Source organism: Eleutherodactylus coqui, chromosome 5 (assembly GCF_035609145.1).
Source record: "Eleutherodactylus coqui strain aEleCoq1 chromosome 5, aEleCoq1.hap1, whole genome shotgun sequence".
Lineage (NCBI taxonomy): Eukaryota > Metazoa > Chordata > Amphibia > Anura > Eleutherodactylidae > Eleutherodactylus > Eleutherodactylus coqui.
In genome coordinates, this window is record NC_089841.1 from 110,582,588 (window position 1) to 110,607,884 (window position 25,297).

At 41.9% G+C, this 25,297-nt stretch overlaps 1 protein-coding gene across 1 annotated transcript in view; it reads left to right on the forward strand.

The window, feature by feature from the left end:
* Positions 1-25,297, forward strand: part of LOC136626945 (uncharacterized) — a 141,911-nt gene that overhangs the window by 42,366 nt on the left and 74,248 nt on the right. Inside the window, exons 5-6 of the mRNA XM_066601902.1 lie at positions 6,897-6,985; positions 8,308-8,422. Of these exons, the coding sequence (XP_066457999.1) occupies positions 6,897-6,985; positions 8,308-8,422 (204 nt within the window). The remainder of the gene's footprint in view (positions 1-6,896; positions 6,986-8,307; positions 8,423-25,297) is intronic.

Genomic DNA, 25,297 nt, shown 5'->3' on the forward strand with positions numbered 1-25,297 from the left:
TATCTGTACAAGTTAACACCCCACAGGGTGTGCCCTCGCCGGAACCTAAGGTCTTCTGCACTATCCCTTGGCAAATGGGAATTCCACTGACAATCCATCTTAGGAGATCGGGGCAGGCACAGTACTAGTACATTTCTCCTTTTCTTTGGTAGCATATGTGGTTGGCATTATCGGAACTGGCTCTTCATCTTTTTTAAACAAGGGAAATATTGGTGAGTTCCCCAAAAATCTCCCTCCACCCTGCCTAATTGCCTGGCAGGTGTAGTTTCCAGGGTAGTCAGTAATACTCTCTCTCCGGTGCAAAACACTTAAGTAGTTATAGAGTATTCCTTCTTCCATTTCTCACGGACAGTGTAATTAGCGGAAATGTTCGTGAAGAGACTAATAAACCACTCTTCAGCATCTACAGGGAGATTTAGGGGGACCATCCCCGAGTGTAGTCGGGCACTACCGCACACGCAACAGTTAGACTTGTTGCTCCTGTTAGCATTGTACCTCATCAACTCCAACCAGAGATTCTGGTCAGAGTAGCCAGTCGCTACTGTCAAGGTGTCCTCAAAAGGTAGGGTTGGCTATGATCATCATGTTCGTCAAGGTCTTTATCTTACGGCGGAGGGGGTTAATTATGGGCACGGGACTAAGTGAAGGCTTCCATTCGGCTGCATCTACCATACCCCTTATTTTAAACTTCCCTAAGGGATCTGTCCTCCCGTACCGGTATGTCCCCAGACTATAAGTCTCCCCCGTCCCCCGGGCTTGGATCTCCCATGGTTAATGTAAAAACCGCATTAAAACCAAGCAACATACTAAGTTCAGCCTTCCAATACCTGCTGTCCTTATTATTCTCAAGGAGGGTTATACGACTAATTAGGGATTTCCCGCTCTTATCTTTCTTATTTAAGGCACTTCGCGGTTTATAGGACTAGTCTGTTCCTGCGTTCCATCCCACTAATCCCTAATAACGGCAGTCTTCTCCCCAGACGTTGTCAGTGGCGCAAACATATTATATTCCCCGGGTATATAAGTCATATAACCAGCTGGACTGAGCTAAATCTGGCCTGCGGTGGGATCTTGCGCCTAGACACGGGACCACAGTACAATAGTCGAAGGAATATGCGGCTACTTGAGCATTGAACGAGTTATACCAAAAGGTAACCATACCCCCATATTCTTCCGACTAAGGATTCCAGTTGCCACCCTCCTCTCTCACTAGCCTTAACCAGAGTAATGTCTTTGGCACAACTAAGACTGGTCTCCCGGATCTGAAGCTTTCTTACAGTATGAAGCATGGATCCATGTAAGTCTTTCGGCTAGTTTCACAGCTGTGGCAGTAGTCAGAAGCACCTGGTAGGGGCCATCAAATCGGGGCTCAGGAGGGTGCTTCCTGGGGAACTTCTTGACGCACACCCAATCCCCAGGCTGCAAGATATGTGTCCCAGTGTCTGCCTCTGAGTCTGGAAGAGAACACCTGTGCATAGGCTTTGGTTAGTTCTTTAACAACGGAAATCACATACTTAGTCAACACATCAGATTGCAATTGTAACTACTGAGGATAGTAACAACCTAGCCTTGGGGCTAGCCCAAACAATCTCGTAGGGAGATAATGTATAATCCCCCCTGGGTTCATATCTAACACTGTATAAGGCTATTGGATGACAGTCTTTCCAAAGTGGCGTCATTTTTAAGTATCTTACTTTTAGCGTGCCACTACGTCTCTCCACCTTGCCACTACTCTAAAGGTGGTACAGTATGTAAAAGGCCTGGGATACACCCAGAGCAGACATGACATGTTACATTCACCTGCGAAGTTTATACCTCTGTCTGACTCTGAATCACTTCTGGTACCCCATATTCACAGTTTACCTCGTTCATGAGCTTCTTTGCAGTTACCTACTTGTTTACCTTGGTAACAGGGTCGGCCTCCAACCTGCAAAGACATCAACAACAACAAGCATGTAGTCATACTTCCCAACAAGTGGGAGCTGAACGTAGTCAATTTGCAATCCCTGAAATGGGTAGAGTGGTCCCGGCAAGTGTGATGTGGCAAATTTACTTCTGCCCTGACTCACCTATGGCATAGATCATGCTAAACCGGACAAATGATGCAGCAGCTACAGAGAACCCAGAAGTCGCCCATCGTCTTTCAAGCGTCGTCGTCATTGCTGGTTTACTAGGTGGGTCTTTGCGTCCATCAGCTGGGCCATCATGGGATACAGGAACTGTGGTGGGCAAGTGCTGTTGACCGTTCACCACACGCTGTCCTGTTTCTGCTGCTCCCATATTAGTCCATTTATTCTTTCCTTCCTTGCTGGCTTGTAACTGTAAAAGTCTTTAGCATATCAAAGTCCAAATTTTTGTCAATGTCCAAAGTTTTTACCACTGACTCATGCCGTCAGTATCTTTCTTCTTTCTTCCACGGCTTGAGGGCCGCTGCCTTTGCTATGCTGTCAGCGAGGGTGTCGTCTCTCGCCTCTCCAGTGTAGGACTCGGTGCGAACTCTCAACTTTGTCAGGTAGAAGCAGGGCCTCCATGCGACTCTGTACCGCTGCACCATTCTCAATTGGTTGTCCTGCTAAGGTAAAAACTGTCTGGCCTTCCATATTGGGCCGTAATCATGAGCTGTGCCAAATGCATACCAGGAGTCAGTGTAAAGGGTTGCCGGTCTTACCTCTCGCCACTCTACTCGCCTCAGTGAGGGCCTTCAATTCCGCTTCTTGTACTGTGACATGCGGAGGCAGAGCTTCTGCTTCTAGGACATCTTGTTGTGTGACCACTGCATATCCGATGTGGAGTCATCAATCCTCACCCTGGTACCATCTGCAAAAAGCTCAACATATGCATTATCAACAGGGGTTCTGGTAACTGTTTGCATACCTGCAGTTTCTTACCGAATTAGTACTAAATAATCGTGCTGATGTTCTATTTCACATGGCTCGGAATCTTGTTATCTTATTCCATTTATTTATTTTTTTTTTTTTAAACCCAATCGCTGATCTACAACACCTAGATCATCTATGGCCCAGATCACCTATGCCTCCCCCCTTTTGAACCGGAATACTCAATGGAAAAAGAGTCATTGCGTTCAAACTAGTAAACCAAGAGGCACAAAAACAAGCACTTTGTAGGTCAAGGTGACATTGTATGCAGCGAAGTCTGAGCGAAAATCTCCTTACAAAAAAAATGTTTTTCCTTTCAGGTCGCAGTTAGCATTTTTTAACACAAGGGGGCGCAACACAAGTCAAATTTTACGTCACCCAGTGTAATAGTATTTCAGGGTATGGCCAGCGTTTAGCTTTTACTCTCCTGTCGGAATATAATTATAGCTTCAGTGTAGACTGACACTAGAATATACAAAAGACTTAAAGAAAAACTAAAGAATACGGATGACTTAACATCCTACTCTGGGCAATTCAATCCCTCTTTCTTCACATAAAAAGTTAAATTACTTCATCAAATTGCGTGAAAAAAGTCTGCTGGGTGACTATAGGGAAATTATTTCATCTGTAGGAGCCTTCCATAACATCATCTGTCTGAGTATCCATTGGAGAAGCGGGCAGTGGAAAACAGAGCCCCTGGGAACATGAGAGAGCGTCCCCTGTCATGTATTCCTGGTCTCTGCCCCCCATGCATCAACTCCAATCTTCCATGCACTATAAACCAGCTTAGTCATCTACTATGTCCCAAGCTGCATCTCCACAAAGGTTTGTTTCCCTGAACTTATCACACATCCAAAGTGGCCACATCTTGGAGCGTAACAAAGTCTGGTCAAACAAAACCTTACTTCAGACAATCATGATGTTAGCACTGGATACAGTGGCATTGGGAAATATAGGCCTCCCAAGTGCAGCAAAATGGCCGCCAGAGGCAGAAAGGGGCGGGGCTACAGATCTCCCAGGTGAGGCAAAATGGCTGCCGGAGGAACGGGCGGGGCCAGGGGCAGCAGCACTCCCAGGTGAAGCAAAATGGCCGCTAGAGGCAGAAAGGGGCGGGGCCAGGTCCTGTCCCGGATGGGGAGGGACCGGAAGTAACATCACACACCCTGAAAGTGAGCACATGGGGGGAGTAACTTCAGGGTGGGGGCAGGCCTCACTACATTTACTGCAGAGTCACACTATGTTGGATTGTAAACATTGCAAGCAGGGCCGCCATTACAGGGAGGGGCTGTAGTCAACACAAAGACATTACATTGTTCATTAGCAATACACATACCCCCCTACATGCTTTCCCCTCTTCAATCTCTTAACTACGTTATACCTCCTCCTAGCAATCTAAAAACACCTTTCTTTCTGCTAGGCTTCCTGCTCATCTTCTGAAAACTTTCTACAACCTATCTTATCTGTCCATGACCTGACATTTCTTTCTGCAACTTTTCCTGGTCCTTTCCCATCAGCAACCAAATCACAAGCTCTATGACCTTTGTCCTTGCTCACTTTGCTCAACTCTATGCTACCTGCTTATTCTAGCCTATTCGAAGTTTCTGGACACAATAGTGTTCCTCTTGTAAAATCTGCTTTCTCCAAATCCTTCCAATATAACCTCTCTTTCCCACTCAGATTACAATGCACATTAATTCTACAAAACACAGGGAACGACAAAGTAAACAGAAAGGGTTAATTGGAGAAAGCTTTCAGTTCACTCTTATCAGCAGCCCTCCCCCCAACAATAAACACTGCACATTCTTTCTATAATACCAGACAGACGGGATTACTGGAGAATACCCACAACGGCTCAAGGTATATATCTCATCTACCTTTATAACAGCCCACCGTATACTAGTAATCCCCAAGAGCACTCCTTGTACACGATCTAGACAGGACATTTAGCTATACACAGAGACTGACGATTATTTTCAATGACCAAAACCTCAACAATATTCTGGAGAAATCAGCCGTCACAAAGCACGGCTATACCTTTCCACATATGAGAACATAACACGCTCAATCATAAAGGTAAGTATACGTATCATAAATCTTCCTAACCTCACTAGTTTTACCTAGGAGCACGTGTCACTGGCGTGTTCCCTCAGACTTAAACAGCCGAGTCCGCCCTCCTGACACATTAACCCTCACAGAAATTGTCTCTTGGTCTTGCATACACAATTTTTAACCGTCTCAGACATAGCAGCCACAGCATACAAAATACCCCTAGACAGGTAACATGGTGATTTTTCCGAGTGGACAGAACTAGAGTTATTACCTGTCTTTCAGTGAAGGTCCAGTCTGGATCAGGAACAGGCAGAAAAGCAGTCAGAACCCAGCTCACATCGGTAGATTTACATAAAGCAATCTTACCGTGTTCTGTAGATTTTCGGGCCCCTGAGTTCTGCGTGCCATCTGCCGATCTCTGTACGTTCCAGGCTGTGACCTCACAGATCCACTCGCTCACCCAGGGACTCCACTGATCTGGATTATGATTTCTCCAGCAGGCTTTGGGGTATTTTGTTGCTTCCGAATTATATCGTGTGCACACATCGTCGACCAGAATCAGACACAAATGCTGGTCTAAAACCGGGAGAGTCTCTACAATGTGTAGAGGCTCAGGCTTTTTATTATAACACATGACAACCGCCCTTCAATGGGCGTGCAACAGATTACATCAGTAACATATAAGATTCTCATTTGTCGGATCATATAGAATCCCCCACCTCTCTGCCCACCCCCTTCCATGTGCTGAGGTAGTATGGACTTTTGTCCTAGCTGAAGTCAGCTCCGTGTAGTGATGAATCATTGTTTAACTAGCTTGTGTGAAAGAGTGGAAGGGGGCTAGGTAAACACTCAGTGTTAAACACAGGATATACACGACACTATGGCCCTTTAACTCTTAGAGGCTGGTTGTGCAACTTGTGTAACTTCTATGTACTTAACTAACATTACATCAGACATCCATTGTCTAGCAAATACTATGATTAGATTGTGTGTGTGTCCTTTAAACTCCTCAGAGCTGAAAGTCATTACAACAGCAAAATACATTTGGGTTATATAAATCGATAGACATTTTATACCAAAATAATCATCATGTCTATCACATTACTATCAGGGGGTGCCTTATATTTGGGACTTCTGCAAATTTCAGGGGGTGTCTTATTTTCAGGGGGTGTCTTATTTTCGGGGAAGCACGGTATTATCAATCCTATGGATAGCAGATAACTTCTAATCTTGGCACACACTGTTAAATTAATACAGAATGTTGGACCTACAATGAAATGGTGAAATGGTGTTAAAATTCAGGCATTCACTTCAAAGTGTAACTGGCCAGATTGCTTGCTACGCGGGGTATCCTTGCTATTCCTTTCGACTTCCTTCTGCAAAACTGGCACATTGACTGTTGTAATTTGGTAAATGGTGTTTAATGGCAGTTTTGATTATAAGTTTCCATTTTTAATTTTGTCCCTGTCTTTAAATTTGGATGTGTCTCTGGAGCCTGCTGTTCATGAAATGATTAGGCATATAAGAGCCAAAATTAGGCAAGAATGGACTATTTTATAGGGTTGAGGTACGATACATTCTGTAACACAAATGAATTTTCGCATGAGTGATTGATGCCAAGCTGTGTTGATATATATCATTCATGCCTGTATCAGCACATGACTTTGGAGATTAAGCATTTTAGAAAGCTTGCTGACAACCCCTGTGAGAGCTGTAATAGCAGCCGGGTTGCACATTCTGCCGCCTTCCCAGGAATTGGATATTCCAGACAAGCAAACAGATTTTTTAAGAATTTGACAGAAAAGGACATCTGAATGATTTATATGTAAAGACAATTTTTTTAAATTTTGGAGAGAACTACTGTAAAGTTTAGATTAAGTTAGTTCAGACTCATGTTTGTAGATTGAGTAACTATACCAGAATTCTGTCCATGTGGGTGAATGCAGCCATATGCCTCCTATTTTCTTCCAGGTGATGTTGCTGACAGAAGGACTTAGCTCTCGAGCTGCTGTACTACTTGAACTTGGCAATGCTCTGCAAGCGGTTTTTGATAAGCTGCAGTAAGTACTGAACACAGTGTATTATTTATGTGGTTGTGTACATTGCATTTACCATGTTCAGATGTAACATTTATCTTGATGGTTTTCGCTTTGACTTTCATGCAAAGTCACTTTGGCTGCGACCCACTTTGTGCAGCCAAAAATCGCAGTATTGCCGTACCATGTTACAACATAATGAAAATGAATGCGGTTGCATTGTGACTTCCAGGTTGTTGCAACCTGTCAATTGCATCTATCAAGTTTGGTATTCTACTCGAGCGAGTAGTGCCTTAGCCGAGTATCTCCCGGCTCGTCTCTAAAGATTTGTGGGCCGGCGCGGGTGACAGGTGAGTTGCGACGGGGAGCAGGGGGGAGAGAGAGATCTCCCCTCCATTCCTTCCTGCTCTCCCCTGTCCCCCGCCGGCCCCTGAATCTTTAGAGACGAGCTGGGAGATACTCGGCTAAGGCACTACTCGCTCGAGCAATGTGCCTTAGCGAGTATACTCGCTCATCTCTTCATTTATCAGAAATGGTTGCAATAGCATGAGATTTGCAAAGTGTTGACTCTTGCGATATAGCATGGTAACAATGCAATCTTTGGTCATGCAACATGTGTTGTAGCCATGGATTGCTGTGTAGCTCTAGGCTTAAAATTAGGGGTTGCGTGTTTCTATACATAAGCTTAGCTTTATAGTAGATGCAATTTACGGCAGATCTATGCTTTCTTTTTTTTCCAAAAATATTAATTTTGTCCGTTGCAGTATAGAACATTTGTAATTTTAAGGGATTTTTTTAAACTAATTAAATCCAGGTAATAAAACAACATTTTCCATTTATCTAAGCTGATTTTATTTTAGGATTGTGATTTTTTTAAAATTTTTATTCTGTTGTCTGTAGATGACTATGCAGGCGGCCATCTTGCCTGAGCTGCATTTAGAGATGCTTTATAGCAGACTTCTATGGGGGAGATTGTTTTAGGCATGCTCTGTGACCTATGTAGAGGTCATTATGCAGGCAGAGAGAGGAGGTGAGCTGTGATCATTATTTGTTGTGAATGACTGGTCCTGTGTTATCCATAAATAGGTGTCGACTTTCATTGTAATCCTGCCTGTGATGATAACGAGATGACTATAGCAAAGTATTATCTACAGACAGGAAGTATCACTAGTCTTAGTGGTCTATGTGAAAATTGTAGGATTATGGAATTTTTTTAATGTAGATCGTGACATAAAAAAACTTCTACAAAAATATGTTGAACATATAGACTTGATTTATTCAATAATCATTTTCTGATAACACATTCCACGTAATAACAAAGTTATCTATTTGTCTCTGCAAATCAGATCTCTGCTTACCAGTGAAAATCAAACTCCTGAAGTGCAGGTCTCCCGAGTAGAATTAATCCGAATTACTGAGATTTGCCAGTCCATGCAAGACAAACTGCATCGGAATCATCAGGTGAGGAAAACTGCAGGTACCACTGGTTACAAGCAAGTCAGTATGTGGGGGTTTTCCTGGTCAGCTCAATAGATCTAGATGACTGTACAACATTTCTTGGTCTGAGGGTTTCCTTGGCAGATTGTCTGTTTTGCATTAAAAATTAAAAGGTCACTGTCATTTCAATTAACTGCTGACATGTCATAGACAAATGTCAGACATTTTTAGTCTGGGTGCCCTGACCCTAGAATGAGGGGATTGTAGCATGCCCTTTTGGCTCTCCATAAAGAACTGTAGACTGGATGTAGTCAGTATGTTAAATTAGGTTCATCAAGGATAGCCTCTGAACATTTGAGCCCTTTAGCTTTTGCTAACCTATTAGAGTCTCAAAGCCTGGCCAACCACCAATCACAACTTCTGACAAGCCTCTGTCAGATGGAAATATATTTGCAGTGCTCACCTGAGTAGGTAGATACCAGTTTTATATTTTGGCAGCTGGTTATTAAACCATAATGACTATCATTATCCAGCCAACAAATCTGTTATGTGTAGGAAGTGGGGCAATCACAATGCAGTTACCTTCTCTATCCTGTACTGTTAGTGCTTGTACTCTACCCAATCCCAAGCTGATATCCTCCAACTCTCATCCAGTGTGCATTAACCTCCTGGATGTCCATAAATGTCAAGACCTATACATTGTAAGGAATAGTCCATGCAAAACATTCATTACAGCTGTTATTTATCAACACTGTCCAGTAATGTGATGATGTATCACTCCCATCGGTTACGTGATGATGTCATGTAACACTAGGAGATGAAACAAATAGAAGAACACCAACAATGGCGCTGTGGTATGCGAAACCAATATTGGAACCTCCTGACACCATCCAATTATGTCCAACCAAATTTATTGAATAGTCTGGGTAAATGATACAGTACAAAAGGTTTCAGCCCTCACAGGGGTCTTCATCTGGTATAAGAACTCATCCCCATGCATACTTTTATATGATTCAATATGGCTACTTGTCAGGCTTCATTCCTCAAGACATGCCCCTCATTTTTAGGTTCAAAATGTATTTTCAGACATAAAAATCAGGAGATATTCAGATAAATGATGAAGACCTTGGTTGAAATGTTTTGTACTGTATAATTTTCCATGAAGGTGGACACAATTTGGTTGGACATAATTAAATGGTGTCAGGAGCTTCCAATATTGGTTCCTCGTACAATAGCTTCATTGTTGGTGGTATTCTACTTGTTTTATCTTTACCAAGTCTTAGGTCTGCTACCTGTGTCTGCCGCTCTCTTGCTATTTCGGGCAGACTCTGGCATCACTCTTCTCCTTCTGTATGAATGTACTCGTTCTTTCTATTCTCTATCCGCACTGCACTAGTTAACCCTGCTCAGTGCTCACAGCCCAGCGGCAGCTTAATTGGTTATTACCTCTATATTTAGCTGAGCTGGGAATCCTCCATCTTTGCCTCAGTATTGTTGTGTGTTTGTCTGAGACACTCAGCTTATCTGGGTCGCCTGTCTCAGGACTGTTTTGTGTATTCAATCCTGCTTCTGTATCTGTTTATTCTGTATGTGCTTTGTGGCCCATTTAGACACAACAATTCTCCCTCAAAATTCGATCAAAGACATCTTTTGAGCGATAACAGTTTTGTCTAAATGCACGGACATTGTGCAGTTTTCGTGAACGACACATTCATCATTCGATTCTAGTTTTCTTGAATTGAGCGATGAAATCTTATCAGTGGTGCACGCTGTTATCACAGTCAGCAGCCCTGATAATATTCTTTCAGCTCGTGTCCCGCTGGTAGTTCACAGCGGGATGCAAGCTGCAATTTCGAAAAACAATACAGCTGTTTGCTTATTCAGAACAGCTGTATTGTTCGCCGAGCAATAGTGACGGTGTCCTGCTTTGCCTGCATAGCTCTTATGTAGCTACTTAGCTGAGATCAGCTGTCAGCCATACCAGGTCTGGGCCAAAAGCCCGGCTAGTTGGGTAGCACAGTGGGTCCACTTTCGCTATCTGTAACACCAAGGTTGAGGTGTTTGGGACTATACCTCCCTGAGCTTACCACAGCTTGCTGCTTGTGGAAACCACCAGAAAGGACAACCCCTAACATCAGGCAATCATTGAAGTTGTGCCCCGACAAGCACAACCATTTCAGGTGAGAGGAACAAAAAAGTCTTTTATTCTAGTTATGAGAATACTACATTTAGATCTATGCTCCTGTCCTCTCTGTTTTGGAGTCCTTGAATTGATGTGATACTAGAAGGAATGCTGTGTATGGTCTCATGTATGACTTCTTCCTCCTGAAGGAGAGGGACACTGAGCAATCAGGCCCAATTCTTTAACATCTCTTTACTGGTAAATGAGCTTTATTTACTATAAACAGATCTTTTACAAATTGCATTAAGATCATCTGCAAAACTTCTTTAGATTTGCTAGTGATGTATGCAGAATGTGGCAGTGAGCAATTGCATTCTTCTTTGCAAGTTCCATCTATGTTAGTGGTCATATCTGCAGTCTGTATAAATGCAGATGCAATATCACTAGTTATCACATATTGTGATATCATAACAAGTTTTGTGAAATGACAAGTTTGGCTGTATTATAGCTGACAAATATGACACTGCTATACATGTGGATACTGTATACAGTAACAGTGCACAACGCTGTTGGAGATAAGCCCACTTTACAACCGTCTATTATAATGCCTCATTTACAGAACTGAAGATTAGTTGCTCCAGGAAAAAAGTAAAATGGCAACAAAAATATAAAAATGCTCTGAATGTTGTGTTTTTCACTTTTCCAACACTAGGTGTCTCCCTGTAGCTATAAAACAACAGCATGCCTTTTTTTTTTTTAAAGATGCTGCCAAGATGTTCTTTGTTGTAATCATAAAGAATATGTAAAACGGATACTTGTCAATTATTTCCAAAAACAGTACGAAATCCATGTACTGTAATTTAATGACAGAAAGAGCAAAGGTTTTTCCTCCTAAGTATATTTTTTTGGTTTAAAGCTTTTCAAGCACAAAGAAAAACATCTGAAAATCTCTCGTTTTATGTAATTATCTTTTCTGTGCAGACATAAAGAAAATACAGTATTTCCTTTTTTCCTTCCTTAATTAAATTAAGGATGCTAAATAGAGGCCAATGTAGCTATTGGGGTATTTAACACATGCCTCGCTTTCCTCACTGGGCTATTCTGCGACTCAAACGGCTAGTGAGATAATGCAAGTATCTATTCACTCATGCTTTTATCTTTCATAGAAGCGCACAATGAAGTCCATTTGTAGCTTTAAATTAAAAAGAAAAACAAAACAAAGAAAGCTTACAGCTCCACAGGAAAGGGATGGCTACCAAGAAAGAATTTATCATCATTGTTTATAGCAACACAGTATGATATGCAGCTAATTTCTGCACTCCTTTCACTAAAATCTGTGCACTCCATACCCAATTGTTGTAGTCATTTTCTACCAGTCTTGGTTTTCTAACAATATGTCAGCGATTTTCAAAAACAAATGAATTTTGACACAAGTAGTCGAATCAACATGGCTAATAGACACGGACAAATGTGTGAGCTATTGGCTGTTTCAGGCGATCCCAATTATTCAGTGGAGAGTTGTTGCACATGCACAACATAGCTCTGACCAAGAATAGGATGGAGGTCCCATATCCTTCCTTCTCTCCTTGGTGACTTTTTAGAATAAGCTGCCAAATATGTGTGTACAATGGGAGTAGCAGTATTTCTGGCCATTTTATGTCTTACCAGTTTTCCCTTCTGCAGGCTCTACATCTAAATCTCAGTTTTCTCCTGGTAGGAGATTTGCTGCTATGATGTCTCCCATACACTGCACACATAAGGCCACTTTCACACGGCTGAGGTTTGTACATTGTGAGATGCATAAATCTCACATGAATATTCTTTTGAATGGGGTCATACACATGAGCCATTTCTTGCTATGCGGAAAGAAAATCACGGCATGTCCAATCTATGCCCATTGTTTTAATTGTGGCTGGTGGCTGCATTGCACCGGCCCCAATGAGCTAGGTTCACTTGAGTGTAATGCAATGCTTCCTATTTTGTAACAAAAATGTCTTGCATCCGCGGTGAAATCGCAATTTGACACTCACGATATTGGGCTGAGTTTCACAGCCCAATATCGTCTTTCCCGTGTGAAATTAGCCTAAAGAATAAATAATCTTGATCCTCTATCTCTTACATACGCAGAAGCAGTAGCAACATAGAAGACATCATGCAGCAGTACTGAGCAGTATAGATGTGAATCCAGCACTGGGGTGACATTAAATATTTACTAGAAGCTGCAGCCAGGTCTCTGTGGGAGTCTCTTTTCCTCTATCTTCCTTCAGCTGCTCCTTTCTTCTTCCCTTTCCCTCGACATGAGTTATCCTCCTCTTCCATTTCCTATTCTCTATCTTGGAGTCTCTGCTGCTAGAGGTGGATTTCATATGACAACAGGCAGTGGGCTTCAGATTAGAAGGAAGTGAGAAGCCTAGTGGCCAGCACTTCAGAGCAATTTTTTGCCAAAAGCCGTGATTTACACTTTTGCTTGTTATCATATTGCCCATTAAAAAAAAATCTTATTTGTATAGCACCAACTTATTTTGCAGCGCTTTCAGGTAATTTATAACCTCCCACCAAGCCGGGTGCTCATTTTACCGACCTCGGAAGGATGGAAGGCTGAGGCAGCTACCTTGGGTTGGCTACTTTAACCAAGCGGGGACTGGCCATCACAGAAGCACACGTTTGTTGAGAAGTTATTGAGCCATTTAGCCCCCTGGTCTGCACTGTCTGTACATTGTGATATTTCTTTCGGGTTTTGATGCCTTAGGTTTATCTGCATTCGTACATCCTGTAGAGCTGTAATTAACACGGTGTAGTATTACCAATGGGTTGTAGATTAAAAGCCCAACTCTGCTACTTCTGTATGAAGTCTATCAGCCATGAATTCCCCAGTAAGCCCTTGCAGCAACAAAATATAATTACCTGTTATCAATTCTAATGCTAATTATGCACAGTATAAGAAAAATTTCTACATCGGGGTCTCACTTTAACTGATCCCAAAGTTTGTTTATTTCTAAAATTCAGAATGCGATATCTACATTTTGTTCTTTCTTTTAGAATGCGTGCAAAATTTTAAAAAAAAGTTTAATGTGGAAGTGATATAAGTGTGTAACCAAAGTGGATCGTGCCTTATATAAGCACTTAAGTACTTTGACAGTCCTGTACCCATTTATTTTTAATGCAGTAAGTGTCGGGGATAGGAGTGAATTAGTCAGCCACTTTGCTGACATAGTATTAATAGCAATGTTAGATAATGTGTGGGATGAAGGTGCATAAAAACCTGAAGCAAAAATTGCTCGAAAGGAAGGGGAGCTAATTTAGGAAAATATATATAAGTGGATATTTTCTCTCTAATTGAACATGATGTGGAGATAGAATTCAAGCTACATTACTCTTTTTTTTACATTTTCAAATAGTCAATATTTAATTATGAATCCATTAGTATAGCACTTACATGTGGTCATATATGAGTAAGATTATGACAACATTTCCAGCAATTACCTACTGATAAAATGAGTGTATTATATGTTACGTTACTTTACCTGTCTTACCTTTGCTGGAACCTAAAAATTTAAGGGCATATTTTTTTAGACCGACGTTTCATACTTTGGTCTAAGTAATGTTTATGCCGTCACAAATACAACACATTTGTCACATCTGGCGGCACCTAGGTGTGCCAGACTGAAGTCTACATCAGCTATAAGCTGCTGCAGCTTTCAGCTATAAATTATACCAGTCGCTAGTGTAAATTATAGTCAATGTGTTGGGCCTGTGTGGTGCTTACACTTTTTGACTGGCTTGCTTACTTTGCCAAAAAAAAGTGGCACAGGCCGGGTTTGATTGATAAAAATCGCTAATTAGAATTGCGCCATAATTTGTGACTTTTAGATGCTAGAAATTTGGCGTGCAAGACTTAAAAGGGTTGTACATGACTTTTACTATGAAGATAGGGTATAACTATCTGATCAGAGTGGTTATGACTAGTGGTACCCCTACTGATCAGGTGAACGTGGGTTTCAAAGGTGCCCAAATGAATGCAGTGTTGGGAACGCATGTGCACCTCCTCTCCATTCATTTCAATGGGACTGACAAAGAAGGCTGAGAACAATTGCTTGGCTATCTCAGGCAGTCACATTGAAATGGATAGAGCAGCAGTGCCCATGCATGACCATTACTCAGAGGGACCTTAAGAACCCAGTTCCTGTGATCAACCTGTTCTTTTTAAAGGGATTCTGTCATCAGGTGCATGCTGTCTGAACCACGGGCAGCATGAACCCATGACAGGTGCGCCTATTTCCGCATGTATGTTTTATTCTGAAATGCTGCGGTGTTTCTGAAAAAACATACTTTGAAGTTTGACTCGGGAATGGATGTCAGAGTCATTGAGGCTTGCTGCATCTGCCTCTCTTCACCCGCATCCTGAAAACTGAGGGCTCTCTCCCTTTTGTGTGTAGGGAGAGCTGTCCGCTTTCATGCTGCAGCATTTCAGAATAACGCCTACACAGGGGGGCATACTTGTCCCAGGTTCATGCTACCCATGATTCAGGCAACATGAACCTGATGACAGAATTCCTTTAGTTAAATAATTTTTGCCTGGAATCCCTTTTTGAACAGTTTTGAATGTAGAATAGGACCTGGGAGGTGTGTGACGGGACTTATAAGTCCATCCATGCTCCTTTGAAAAAAATAGAAATTGGAAGATGGAGCAATACCTCTGCAGCACCACCTATTGAAAGGCAGCATTACTGCAAGTCAGTGTTAGACTTTTTAGATAAGCCTTATAACAATGATTGCGAATTGAAAGCCAAGCCAAAATAACCATACACAGACAGCTGTTTCAGGGTGATTGCCCCTCAGTGTGCAGTAGGTTTCCGACTGGGCTAGTGAGATACGTGGGTCAGGAAGGGTATTGTTTCTCCTTACGGAGAACACCTAGAAGGTGGTTATTCTGGTTTGGCTTTTAAGTCATTATTAAAAGGCTTGTCTAAAAAGTCTGATATTGACTTGCAAGGATGATGCCTTCCAATAAAAGACGCTGCAGAGGTATTGTTCCATCTCTCTATTTGCATATTTCCCAGAGGAATATGGATGGCATTATAAGTCTACTCCCACACCCTAACTTTTTTTTTACATTTCGTTATGTTGTGGTCTTATGCAAATAAAAAAAGGATTCTTCTTGGAGGTAGCTGACCCACAAACTAAGTAATCGGGAGAGAAGGTTCTTGGTAAGAAAGGTGACAAAGAACCCAACAGTCACTCTGGCTGAGCTCCAAAGAGCCTGTGTACAGATGGAAGAAACTTCCAGAAGGTCACCTATCACTGCAGCACTCCACTAATCTGGCCTTTATGGCACAGTGGCCAGAAAGAATCCTCTCCTCAGTAACAGCCAAATGAAAGCTTGTCTGGAATTTGCCAAATAGCACCCAAGAACTCTCAGACTGAGAAACAAGATTTTCTGGTCTGATGAAACCAAGATTGAACTTTTTGGGCTCAATTTTAAGTGTTATTTCTGGAGGAAACCAGGCACTGCTCATTACCTGCCTAATACCATCCCAACAGTGAAGCATGGTGATAGCAGCATCATGCTGTGGGGTGCTTTTCAGCAGCTGGGACAGGGAGACTGGGTAGGCTTGATGGAAAGCTGAATGGAGCAAATTACAGAGATAATATTAATGAAAAACCCTGATCCAAAGCGAGAGGGACCTCTAGACTGGGCAGAAGGTTCACTTTCCAACAAGATAATAACCCTAAGCACACGGCCAAGATAACACAGGAATGGCTTAGGGAGAACTCTGTGAATGTTCTTGAGTAACCCAGCCAGAGCCCAGACTTGAACCCAATCAAACATCTCAAGGATCTGCAGAAAAGAATGGCAGAAAATCCCAAAATGTAAAAACTTTGTGACATCATACCCAAGAAGACTGGAGGCTGTAATCACTGCCAAAGGTGCTTCGACTAAGTACGGAATACAGGGTCTGAATACTTATGTCAATGCAAATTGTTAGTTTTTCATTTTAAAAAGCGTACAAAGATTTTTAACATTCTGTTCTCACTTTATTATTATGGGGTATTGAGTGCAGAATGAAAACTTAATTTTTTTAAATTTTATTTGCACAAGGCCACAGCATAAAGAAAGGTAAAAAAGTAAAAGAGTCTGAAGACTTTCCAGACTCACTGTAAATAAGGAGACACATGTCGGTGTTGTTCATAGCAGTCAGACCGATTCAAATGTTCAGTTTTCTTGACTGTGTGCACCTGAATACTGAGGTAGGAAAATATAATAAATATCCACCTCTCTCATTTTATTTTGTGGAAAATATATAATCATGAAAATAACAGTTACTAGTAGCCGCAGTGTAGAAATCATACTGTATGGACTGTTTAACACTGAATGATTATCATTCAGATTCTCATTGGATCGTGTGTTAAAAAAAATCGAAAATCGGTTAGTGTAAATGCTGCCAGCGACTCAACCACTAATAGTAATTTGCTCAGCATTCCGTTTCATCAAATGATGACCAGCTTGTTGACTGTGAATGGAGACTTGTGCAAGGTGGAAGAGAACTCCCGCCCACTCCGCCTCCATTCAATAAGCAATAGAGATGAGCGAGCATACTCGCTAAGAACAATTGCTCGAGCGAGCATTGTCCTTAGCGAGTATCTCCCCGCTCGGAAGAAAAGGTTCGGCTAACGGTGCGGGTGACAGGTGAGTTGCGACGGTGAGCAGGGGGGAGAGAGGGAGAGAGAGATCTCCCCTCCGTTCCCCCCCGCTCTCCCCCGCAGCTCCCCGCCGGCAGCCGAATCTTTTCTTCCGAGCGGGCAGGTACTCGCTAAGGGCAATGCTCGATCGAGTAATTGCCCTCAGCGAGTATGCTCGCTCATCTCTACTAAGCAATCCTGTGAAAGCACAGGAGCTGGGATGACTATTGGACGCTTAAGTGCCCAACAATCGTCCCATGTAAAAGGACCCTAACAGTGAGTGCAGGAAGTTGTGCTCCTCTACTGTCTTTACATTGTGCACTTTGAGAACCCTTGTAATGACTCTTCTTCAAAAGGGAATAAAAACGTTCGATGAGCCTGCTAACAAAACGTTTTCTTCTAAATTGGAATCGTTTGCTATATTCTCCCCAGGAAGCATCACCTCTTTTACATTTCATCGTCACCCTTTTTGTGGCTCTCTTGCGGAGTGATCTTGATGATCTCCTTTATTTTATAGCGGTATGTTTTTATTTTTATTACGAGCTCTTGTATGTATGAGTAGATGGAATCATTAGCGAGGTCATATAATTTTGGCAGCTTCTGCCATTAAAGCTGAAGTGGGTTATTTGGTCTCCATAGTATGCACCTTCTATCATAGCTTCTATAGTTGTATCGATGCTACATACAAGATTTTCCTGGAGACCATGTGTTTATTTTGGCTATTGCCTTTAATTATGGACAGCTTAATTAATGGGATCAAGTTGGTTAGTAGGAAGTCGTCTGTAAACATATACCTTATTTTTGGCATTTGTAGTCCTGCTGTATATCCAGTTATATGTTTTGACATTTTTGTACTTTGACTCTTTTCGCAATAGGTGGAGAATATGAAGGCATAAACGTGAATTTGCGAGGATCATATTAATGACATAGCATTTTTCAGACCACTTAATGTATGTTGAAAGTGAACTAGTCATGTAATATCCAAATATAGATTTTTTTCCACAGCTGCAATTATTGGCTGCTTTCAGTACCCCCATAAAATCTTACTTGTTTCCGCTTTTCTACATGAGTTAGAAACCTAGTTAATTTCACACAGTATGTTCTTTATTGACTGCGCTGTTTAACTTAGTTTTTTTTTCTCTCCGCCATATGTTAGTGATTCATAGCATAAAGATTTTCCATGTCAGTCTTGCATAGTCAGAACTGGCTGGTCCTTTGCTTCTCACTTGCTGTGGTTTTTAAGAATTATAAATAGCCTCATGAATCAAGGCAGGCAGAGTGATGTAGGAGAACAGGAAATTTCTTGTTTGATGGTTCCCCACTCATGCTATAAATATAGTTCAGAAAAGTTAATGGATTAGCAGCTAGATGCAAGATGGTTTCATCCTAATAGATAATTATGTAACACGCTCGTGCTCTAAGACCTGGTGTCAGCAGTTCCGGGCGAAAAGGTTGGCATCACAAACTCTTCTCCGCTCTTTCCATTCTCTTCGGAACATGACATATTACAAAAAATGGTGCACTAATAAATGTTTGTCGAAGGCCGGAAATGAAATTCACATTTGCATCAAATTACATTGCAATCTATTGGCTTCTTTAAATTTGTGCCAACATATTTTGCCCAGTGTCACATTTAAAGAGGTTTTCCAGGAAAAATACTATTGATGACCTGTGCTCAATAGTTCATCGGCTGTGGTCCGCCACTTGGAACCCTGACTGATTAGCTAACTGTGCACCCACTTACAGTGCCACAAATAAACCTGGGTCGGGATGAAAGCCGCCGCTCCAACACCTGTGTAGTGGCCAATTTCCTTATTGAAATTGATGGGAGCTGTGCCTGCAGATATAAGCACTGGTCACTACACAGGGGACGGAGCAGGTGACCCTGGTGTATTTGCGGCTCTGTAAGTGGGCGCACAGTCAGTTGATCAGTCGTGGTCCCAAGTGGCGGACCCCAGCCGATAAAGTATTGATGATCAGAGATGAGCGAGTATATTCGCTAAGGGCAATTGCTGAATCGAGCAGTGTGACGCCTCAGCCAGCAGGAAAGCCTTGGGTCCTGGAATTTATATGGCTGTTACTTTAAAAACTACCACTTTCCTAATCATTGTTGAAGACTAACTACATCCCTTGATGGCAGCGATCTCTTTCAGCAGGGTATTGCCCCCTCCAATACTGCAAAAGTTGTTCAAGAATTAATTGAGGAACTTGGCCTCTTAACTTCTCAGATCTCAAAGTGATCCTGCATCTGTGGGATGTGCTGGTAAAGCACGATGAGTCCATGAAGGTTCTACTTCACAGCTTACAGGACTGTAAAGAGCTGCTGCTAACTTCTTGATGCGATATATACCACCCTGCATCTTCACAGGTCCTATGGAGTCCATGCCTGGACGGTCAGAGTTGTTTTGCCAACAAAAGGTGGTACTAAATAATACTAGATTGGTGTTTTTAATGTGATAGTTGATCAGTGTTACACACACATTTCTTCAAACATTTTGTAATGAACCTGTTACTAAGTTCATCCATAAGGTTGTGTTTTTGATCTGTGTTGAATCCATATAATTCTTGTTAAAACAGGAGTTGATCCCATAAGAGGAAGTCGGGCAAACCGTGTTAATTAGATTTTTATTTTAAACAAAACACATTTGGGCAGAGAACCTCTGTAAGTTGAGTCATGTGTGTACCGACATATCATACACATACATATTATATAATTACTACGTTTGTGCTTTGAAAATATTATTACTTGGCTATGGAAGAAGAAAAGGGCAGCAACAAAGTATATTTTGTTCCCGAGCCGCAGCCGCTGTTTTTACTCCATTTGACAGTCCCCTGGTGTATGTCAGTTTTTAGCACTCCAAACCAGCAATCTGTCATGATGGAATGAATAACCCCACTCAACATTTCATAATCATCCCTCTAGTATTTGCAGTCAATATGCAAACATACTATTTAGAAACATGTCAAAGAATGCAAACAGATCTGTGTTTGAACACTGGATCACTTGGCTTCCAAGTTATTTACTCTATTCACTCAAAGGAACACATTCACTTTTCTTTCTTATTTTATAGAACCTTCCATTGTTTGATTTTGCTCCACTTTTGCACTCTCTCCAGATATTTATTATGGGATATTAGCAGGTATTTACTAGTTTTTCACAAAGTCCTTTTTTTCAACACTTAAACACCTGTCTTTAGTTATTCCCCCACACTACCCCAGGGAAACTCAGTGCTACAATAAAAGTTACCTAATCAAGTTCACATTCATGTAGAATTCAAGTGAACATGGCATCCGATCAAACTGTCCTAAATTGTTAATTTGAGCTAGATGTTTATATATTCCGATGCCAAATACTACTTTCTGCCATTGTAATGAAATATTCTGAAATAGCTTTACGTGCTGGAGCTTAAATTAGTATATTAAAACTATGGAAGTTACTTGTTTTATTTAGCTTGCCAAGGAGATTGCTTATGTATCCTTAGTAGTGATGAGCGAGCATACTCGCTAAGGGCAATTGCTCGAGCGAGTATTGCCCTTAGCGAGTACCTGCCTGCTCGCGACAAAAGGTTTGGGTGCCAGCGGCGGGCAGGCAGCTGCGGGGGAGAGCGGGGAGGAACGGAGGGGAGATCTCTCTCTCCCTCTCTCCCCCCTGCTGACTGCCGCTACTCACCGCTCCCCTGCGCCGGCACCCGAACCTTTTGTCTTGAGCGGGCAGGTACTCGCTAAAGGCAATGCTCGCTCGAGCAATTGCCCTTAGCGAGTATGCTCGCTCATCTCTAATCCTTAGCCATCATTGATTTTTTTTTTTCCCCCAATGTTTTTTTGTTTTTTTTTACGGCAATGTGCCCCCAGCAGAGATGTAACTCGAAGCCCCTGGACCCCAATGCAAAATCTGTAACAGGGCCTCCTCCAACTATTACATATAATTATAGTGACCTTCTCATAGTACACAGAAGGACACTTTGGACTCCTTGGCCCAGGTGCGTATGTAGCATCATCACTCCCTATAGATATCCACTGGAGAGACAGAAGCTTATTCATTTCTTGTTGCTTATATAGCGCCAACATATTCTGCAGCATGACACAAACATTCTCATTACTCCTATGACCAAAGTGGGGTTTGTAATCTAATTTTCCTGTCTTGGACAACATACCCTAAGGCTAATTTCAAAGGAAGCCAACAGATATTTTAGGCAATATATCATAAATTAAAGGAAAAGCGTCCTGCTGATAACCTCTCCTTAAATATTATTCAGCTGTAATATAGTGCTCCCAAGTGAAGTAAGTTTTATTTAACGGCTTCCACATCTTGTGTTGGTATTAACTGTCTCCAGCTCCCTTACTGGGACTAAATTACACCAAGAAGGCAACACTATCTTTAGGGTCTCTTCTGGCATAGATTTATAAAAGCAATTGTAGTGTTTGGTCTTTAAGTGGTTTTGTAGTACTACAATATTCTTGACGCATCCTTAGGCTAGGCCATCAGTATTAGATCATGGTGGTCCAAACCCCAACTAGTGTTACTTCTAAGTCTTTGCAGCTTCTGAATGGAGCAGATAGGGAACTGGGTGATTTTCCATCAAAGCTGGGCAATCTACTTATAAGGGATTAATCAGATGGGGTGTTACTTTCTGTTATCTTTTGTTCACATATTTCATTCAACGTAAGTTATTGTTTGCTACAATCTAGCAAGAACCACAGCAAAAAATGGGATTTGAGTAAGACTTATGAACACTGCATTAAGTAAATCCATGTACCTCACAATAATAATCCCCGCAGATAACGTTCACGATTTACCACTCATTGCTGGGCTACATCTGGGCTTACAAGTTCAGCCCAGCAGTTGTTGGTAAATTGTGAGCAGTGGCCACAAGCATTCTTGTATTAGTGCCCCAACTATAAATGAGAATCATGGGGTTGACAATTTTGTAACCCATTGCATGTATTTTACATTAACCCTATGTGTCTCACATTACACGGATATATCGCAGAGAAATAGGACTAATGGCGTATACAAATAAAACATAAACATTAAAGGGGTTGTCCCGCGAAAGCAAGTGGGTCTATACACTTCTGTATGGCCATATTAATGCACTTTGTAATGTACATTGTGCATTAATTATGAGCCATACAGAAGTTATCAAAAGTTATTCACTTACCTGTTCCGTTGCTGGCGTCCTCGTCTCCATGGTTGCCGTCTAATTTTCGCCGTCTAATGGCCAAATTAGACACGCTTGCGCAGTCCGGGTCTTCTTCTCTTAATGGGGCTCCGTGTAGCTCCGCCCCGTCACGTGCCGATTCCAGCCAATCAGGAGGCTGGAATCGGCAATGGACCGCACAGAAGAGCTGCGGTCCACGGAGGTAGAAGATCCCGGCGGCCATCTTCAACCGGTAAGTAAGAAGTCACCGGAGCGCGGGGATTCAGGTAAGCGCTGTGCGGTGTTCTTTTTTAACCCCTGCATCGGGGTTGTCTCACGCCGAACAGGGGGGGGGGGGGGGGGGTTGAGAAAAAAAAAAAACCCGTTTCGGCGCGGGACAACCCCTTTAAGGGAAAATACTAGTAATTACCTTGGTATACGCTTTTTTACTTTTTGTCGTGTATTTGGTGCAGTTTTGGCTGCGTCCATAGAAGTCTATGGACAAAAAAGCGCAGAGGAAAAGACCAAAGAATGAACATGCTGCATCTTTTAAAACCGCGACGCAGTTGCATTTCCGCACTGTGGCTGTGCGGAAAAAATCCGTCCTGTGAGAACAGCTTTTTGGCAAATCTCATTTGTGCTGCATTGCAGTGCAAACGCAGCGGTTTTGCCGCAGTGCGGATATGCAATGGCAATCCGCGGCAAAACCGCAGCAAATCTGCCCTGTGTGAACCCAGCCTTATAGGTTTATGGGACATCAAACTGTCAGCAGTCACCTGGGTATAGAGCTATATGACTACTGCAGCCAAAGTACACAGAAGACTGGAGCGGAAATGGGGTAGTAGATTGGCAGGTGAGAGGAAAGTATAGTTGTTTGTTTTTTTTTAATATATATATTTTTTAAATATATATTTACATGATTCATCCTCGCATGGCAAACAATGTTTTTATTATTTGGAAAACTCCTTTAAACATGCGGAACATCTACCATGAAAAGGACAACCTGCCCTCTCACCTAACCATATATATTGAATTCAGGTAATAATAAAGTGGATGGAGCTACCATTAATGTGTCATATCTCTGGAGATAACACACTGATGTTACCCTTTGTATAGCTGTGAATTACATTATGCCTGACAACAGATGATGATATAGGTTTAAAGTGAACATGTCCAACCAGGTTCATGCTGCCCGAACCGCGGGAAGCATGAACCCAGGACAGGTATGCCCATTCGGCCCTCGTATGTTCCATTTTGATATACTTAGAAGTTTGACTCTGAGGTCTCGAGTCAAAGAGGCTGGTCACACCAGCCTCTACCCGCACGCAACAGCTTTCTCCCTATATACCAGCAAGGAGAAAAGCCATCAGTCTTGATGATGCGAGTAAGAAGAGGCCGGCTTGGATAATGACAAGTATGATAATTCAAATCCACACGAATTCTCCATGACCATGCTGCACCCGACAGAAATCAGAACAGGAAATATTGTCCTCAGGATTTCTCACTTGTGCAGGATTTGGCCTGTAACTTCCAGCGATAATGTCTCAGCGTAGAAGTAATATACTGAAAAATATTTTTCAGAATTTAATCATATGCTTTAGTTGAATTTTGCGAGCAGAATTAATTGAATTATATTTCAATGAAGCCGTGTGCAAACCTAATTTCTTGCGGCTTTGCTAAGGGTTATCTGCAGATCCAATTATTTTTTTTGACAGACTGTATCTGCTGTCTAGTGCAAAGACAGCTACCCTGCTGTATCCTCACATCATTCCTGTTCTTGGAAGTGACAATCCCCATAATAAGGGTATTAGGGAATTGCTGCATATGCCCTAATATATATGCTCACGTTTGGCGATAGTGAATCTATGCAGTAAGTATAAGCTCCTACTACTGTACCTGTTTTTTACTGTTCAGGTTTTCTATTGTGTTAACTTTCATTTCTGTACATTTTTATAAGGCAAACCGAATAAAATACAATGTGCCAGGGTCTAAGCTTTAGAAATGGATGTTGGAACGGGCTTTAAGCTTGTGAACAAACGTAGCTGAATAGGTGAAAATTTGGATAGAGAGCTAACTTTCCTGGACAGTGTCATGTTGGCCCATCGGAAAACTTCGAAACTTTACTGTTACAAGGAAACACTGGAGAAGAGCCAGCGTTACAAGAACTCATATCTATGTGTTTTGAACTGTAATATAAAGGGCTTACACATTAAAGTAAGCAGCAAATATGTTTTACTTACCTGTAAAGAAGTATTTTCTTTACTGTGAGGTTGGAATCTAGAACTATTTACGCTTCAGCCATGGCTGGCAGAACATCCTGAAAGCACAAACACAGGTTGCTGTTCTTTTCCTAAACCTGCCATTCCCAAGCTGGACTAGCAGTTATTGAAGCAATTATTGAAACATGATTTCATCTGCAAATACAGTTATGAGTATCCATGTGGTGTGTCAGTTTAACTCATTTGGACGTTACCTTGTTATACAAGTAGAACCTGCAGTGAGAATTTACAACTTGGGTTCACCTCTGCTGAACCTGCCTTCGTACATTAGGCCATTGCGGTTGCAGTCATTTTCAAATCTAGGGCATGCATTAGTTGAGTCTAGCTAACATAAATCCTATGACGTGACGAGTGGCGTATTGCCAATAGAGGCATACAACGTAACTATTATGAGGCCAATGATGCAGGCGGATCGAGGGCCATTGGAGGCAGCACTTTTACTTTGTGGGTAGCACAGACAAGGCACTATTATTTAGTGGTGGTGGTGGGGGGTTGATTGTGAAGTTTGCCTAAGGGCCCCATGAGTTCTATGTATTCTCCTGCATATGATCCAGCAGACATGGCTATGACTTTCGAGCTCCAGGATGGAATGACATGATGTTATAAACCAATATCAATCCCCCTTTTCTTATTTTGCAATGAGGTCTATTTTACTTTATTAATCTCCTGTTTCTAATGT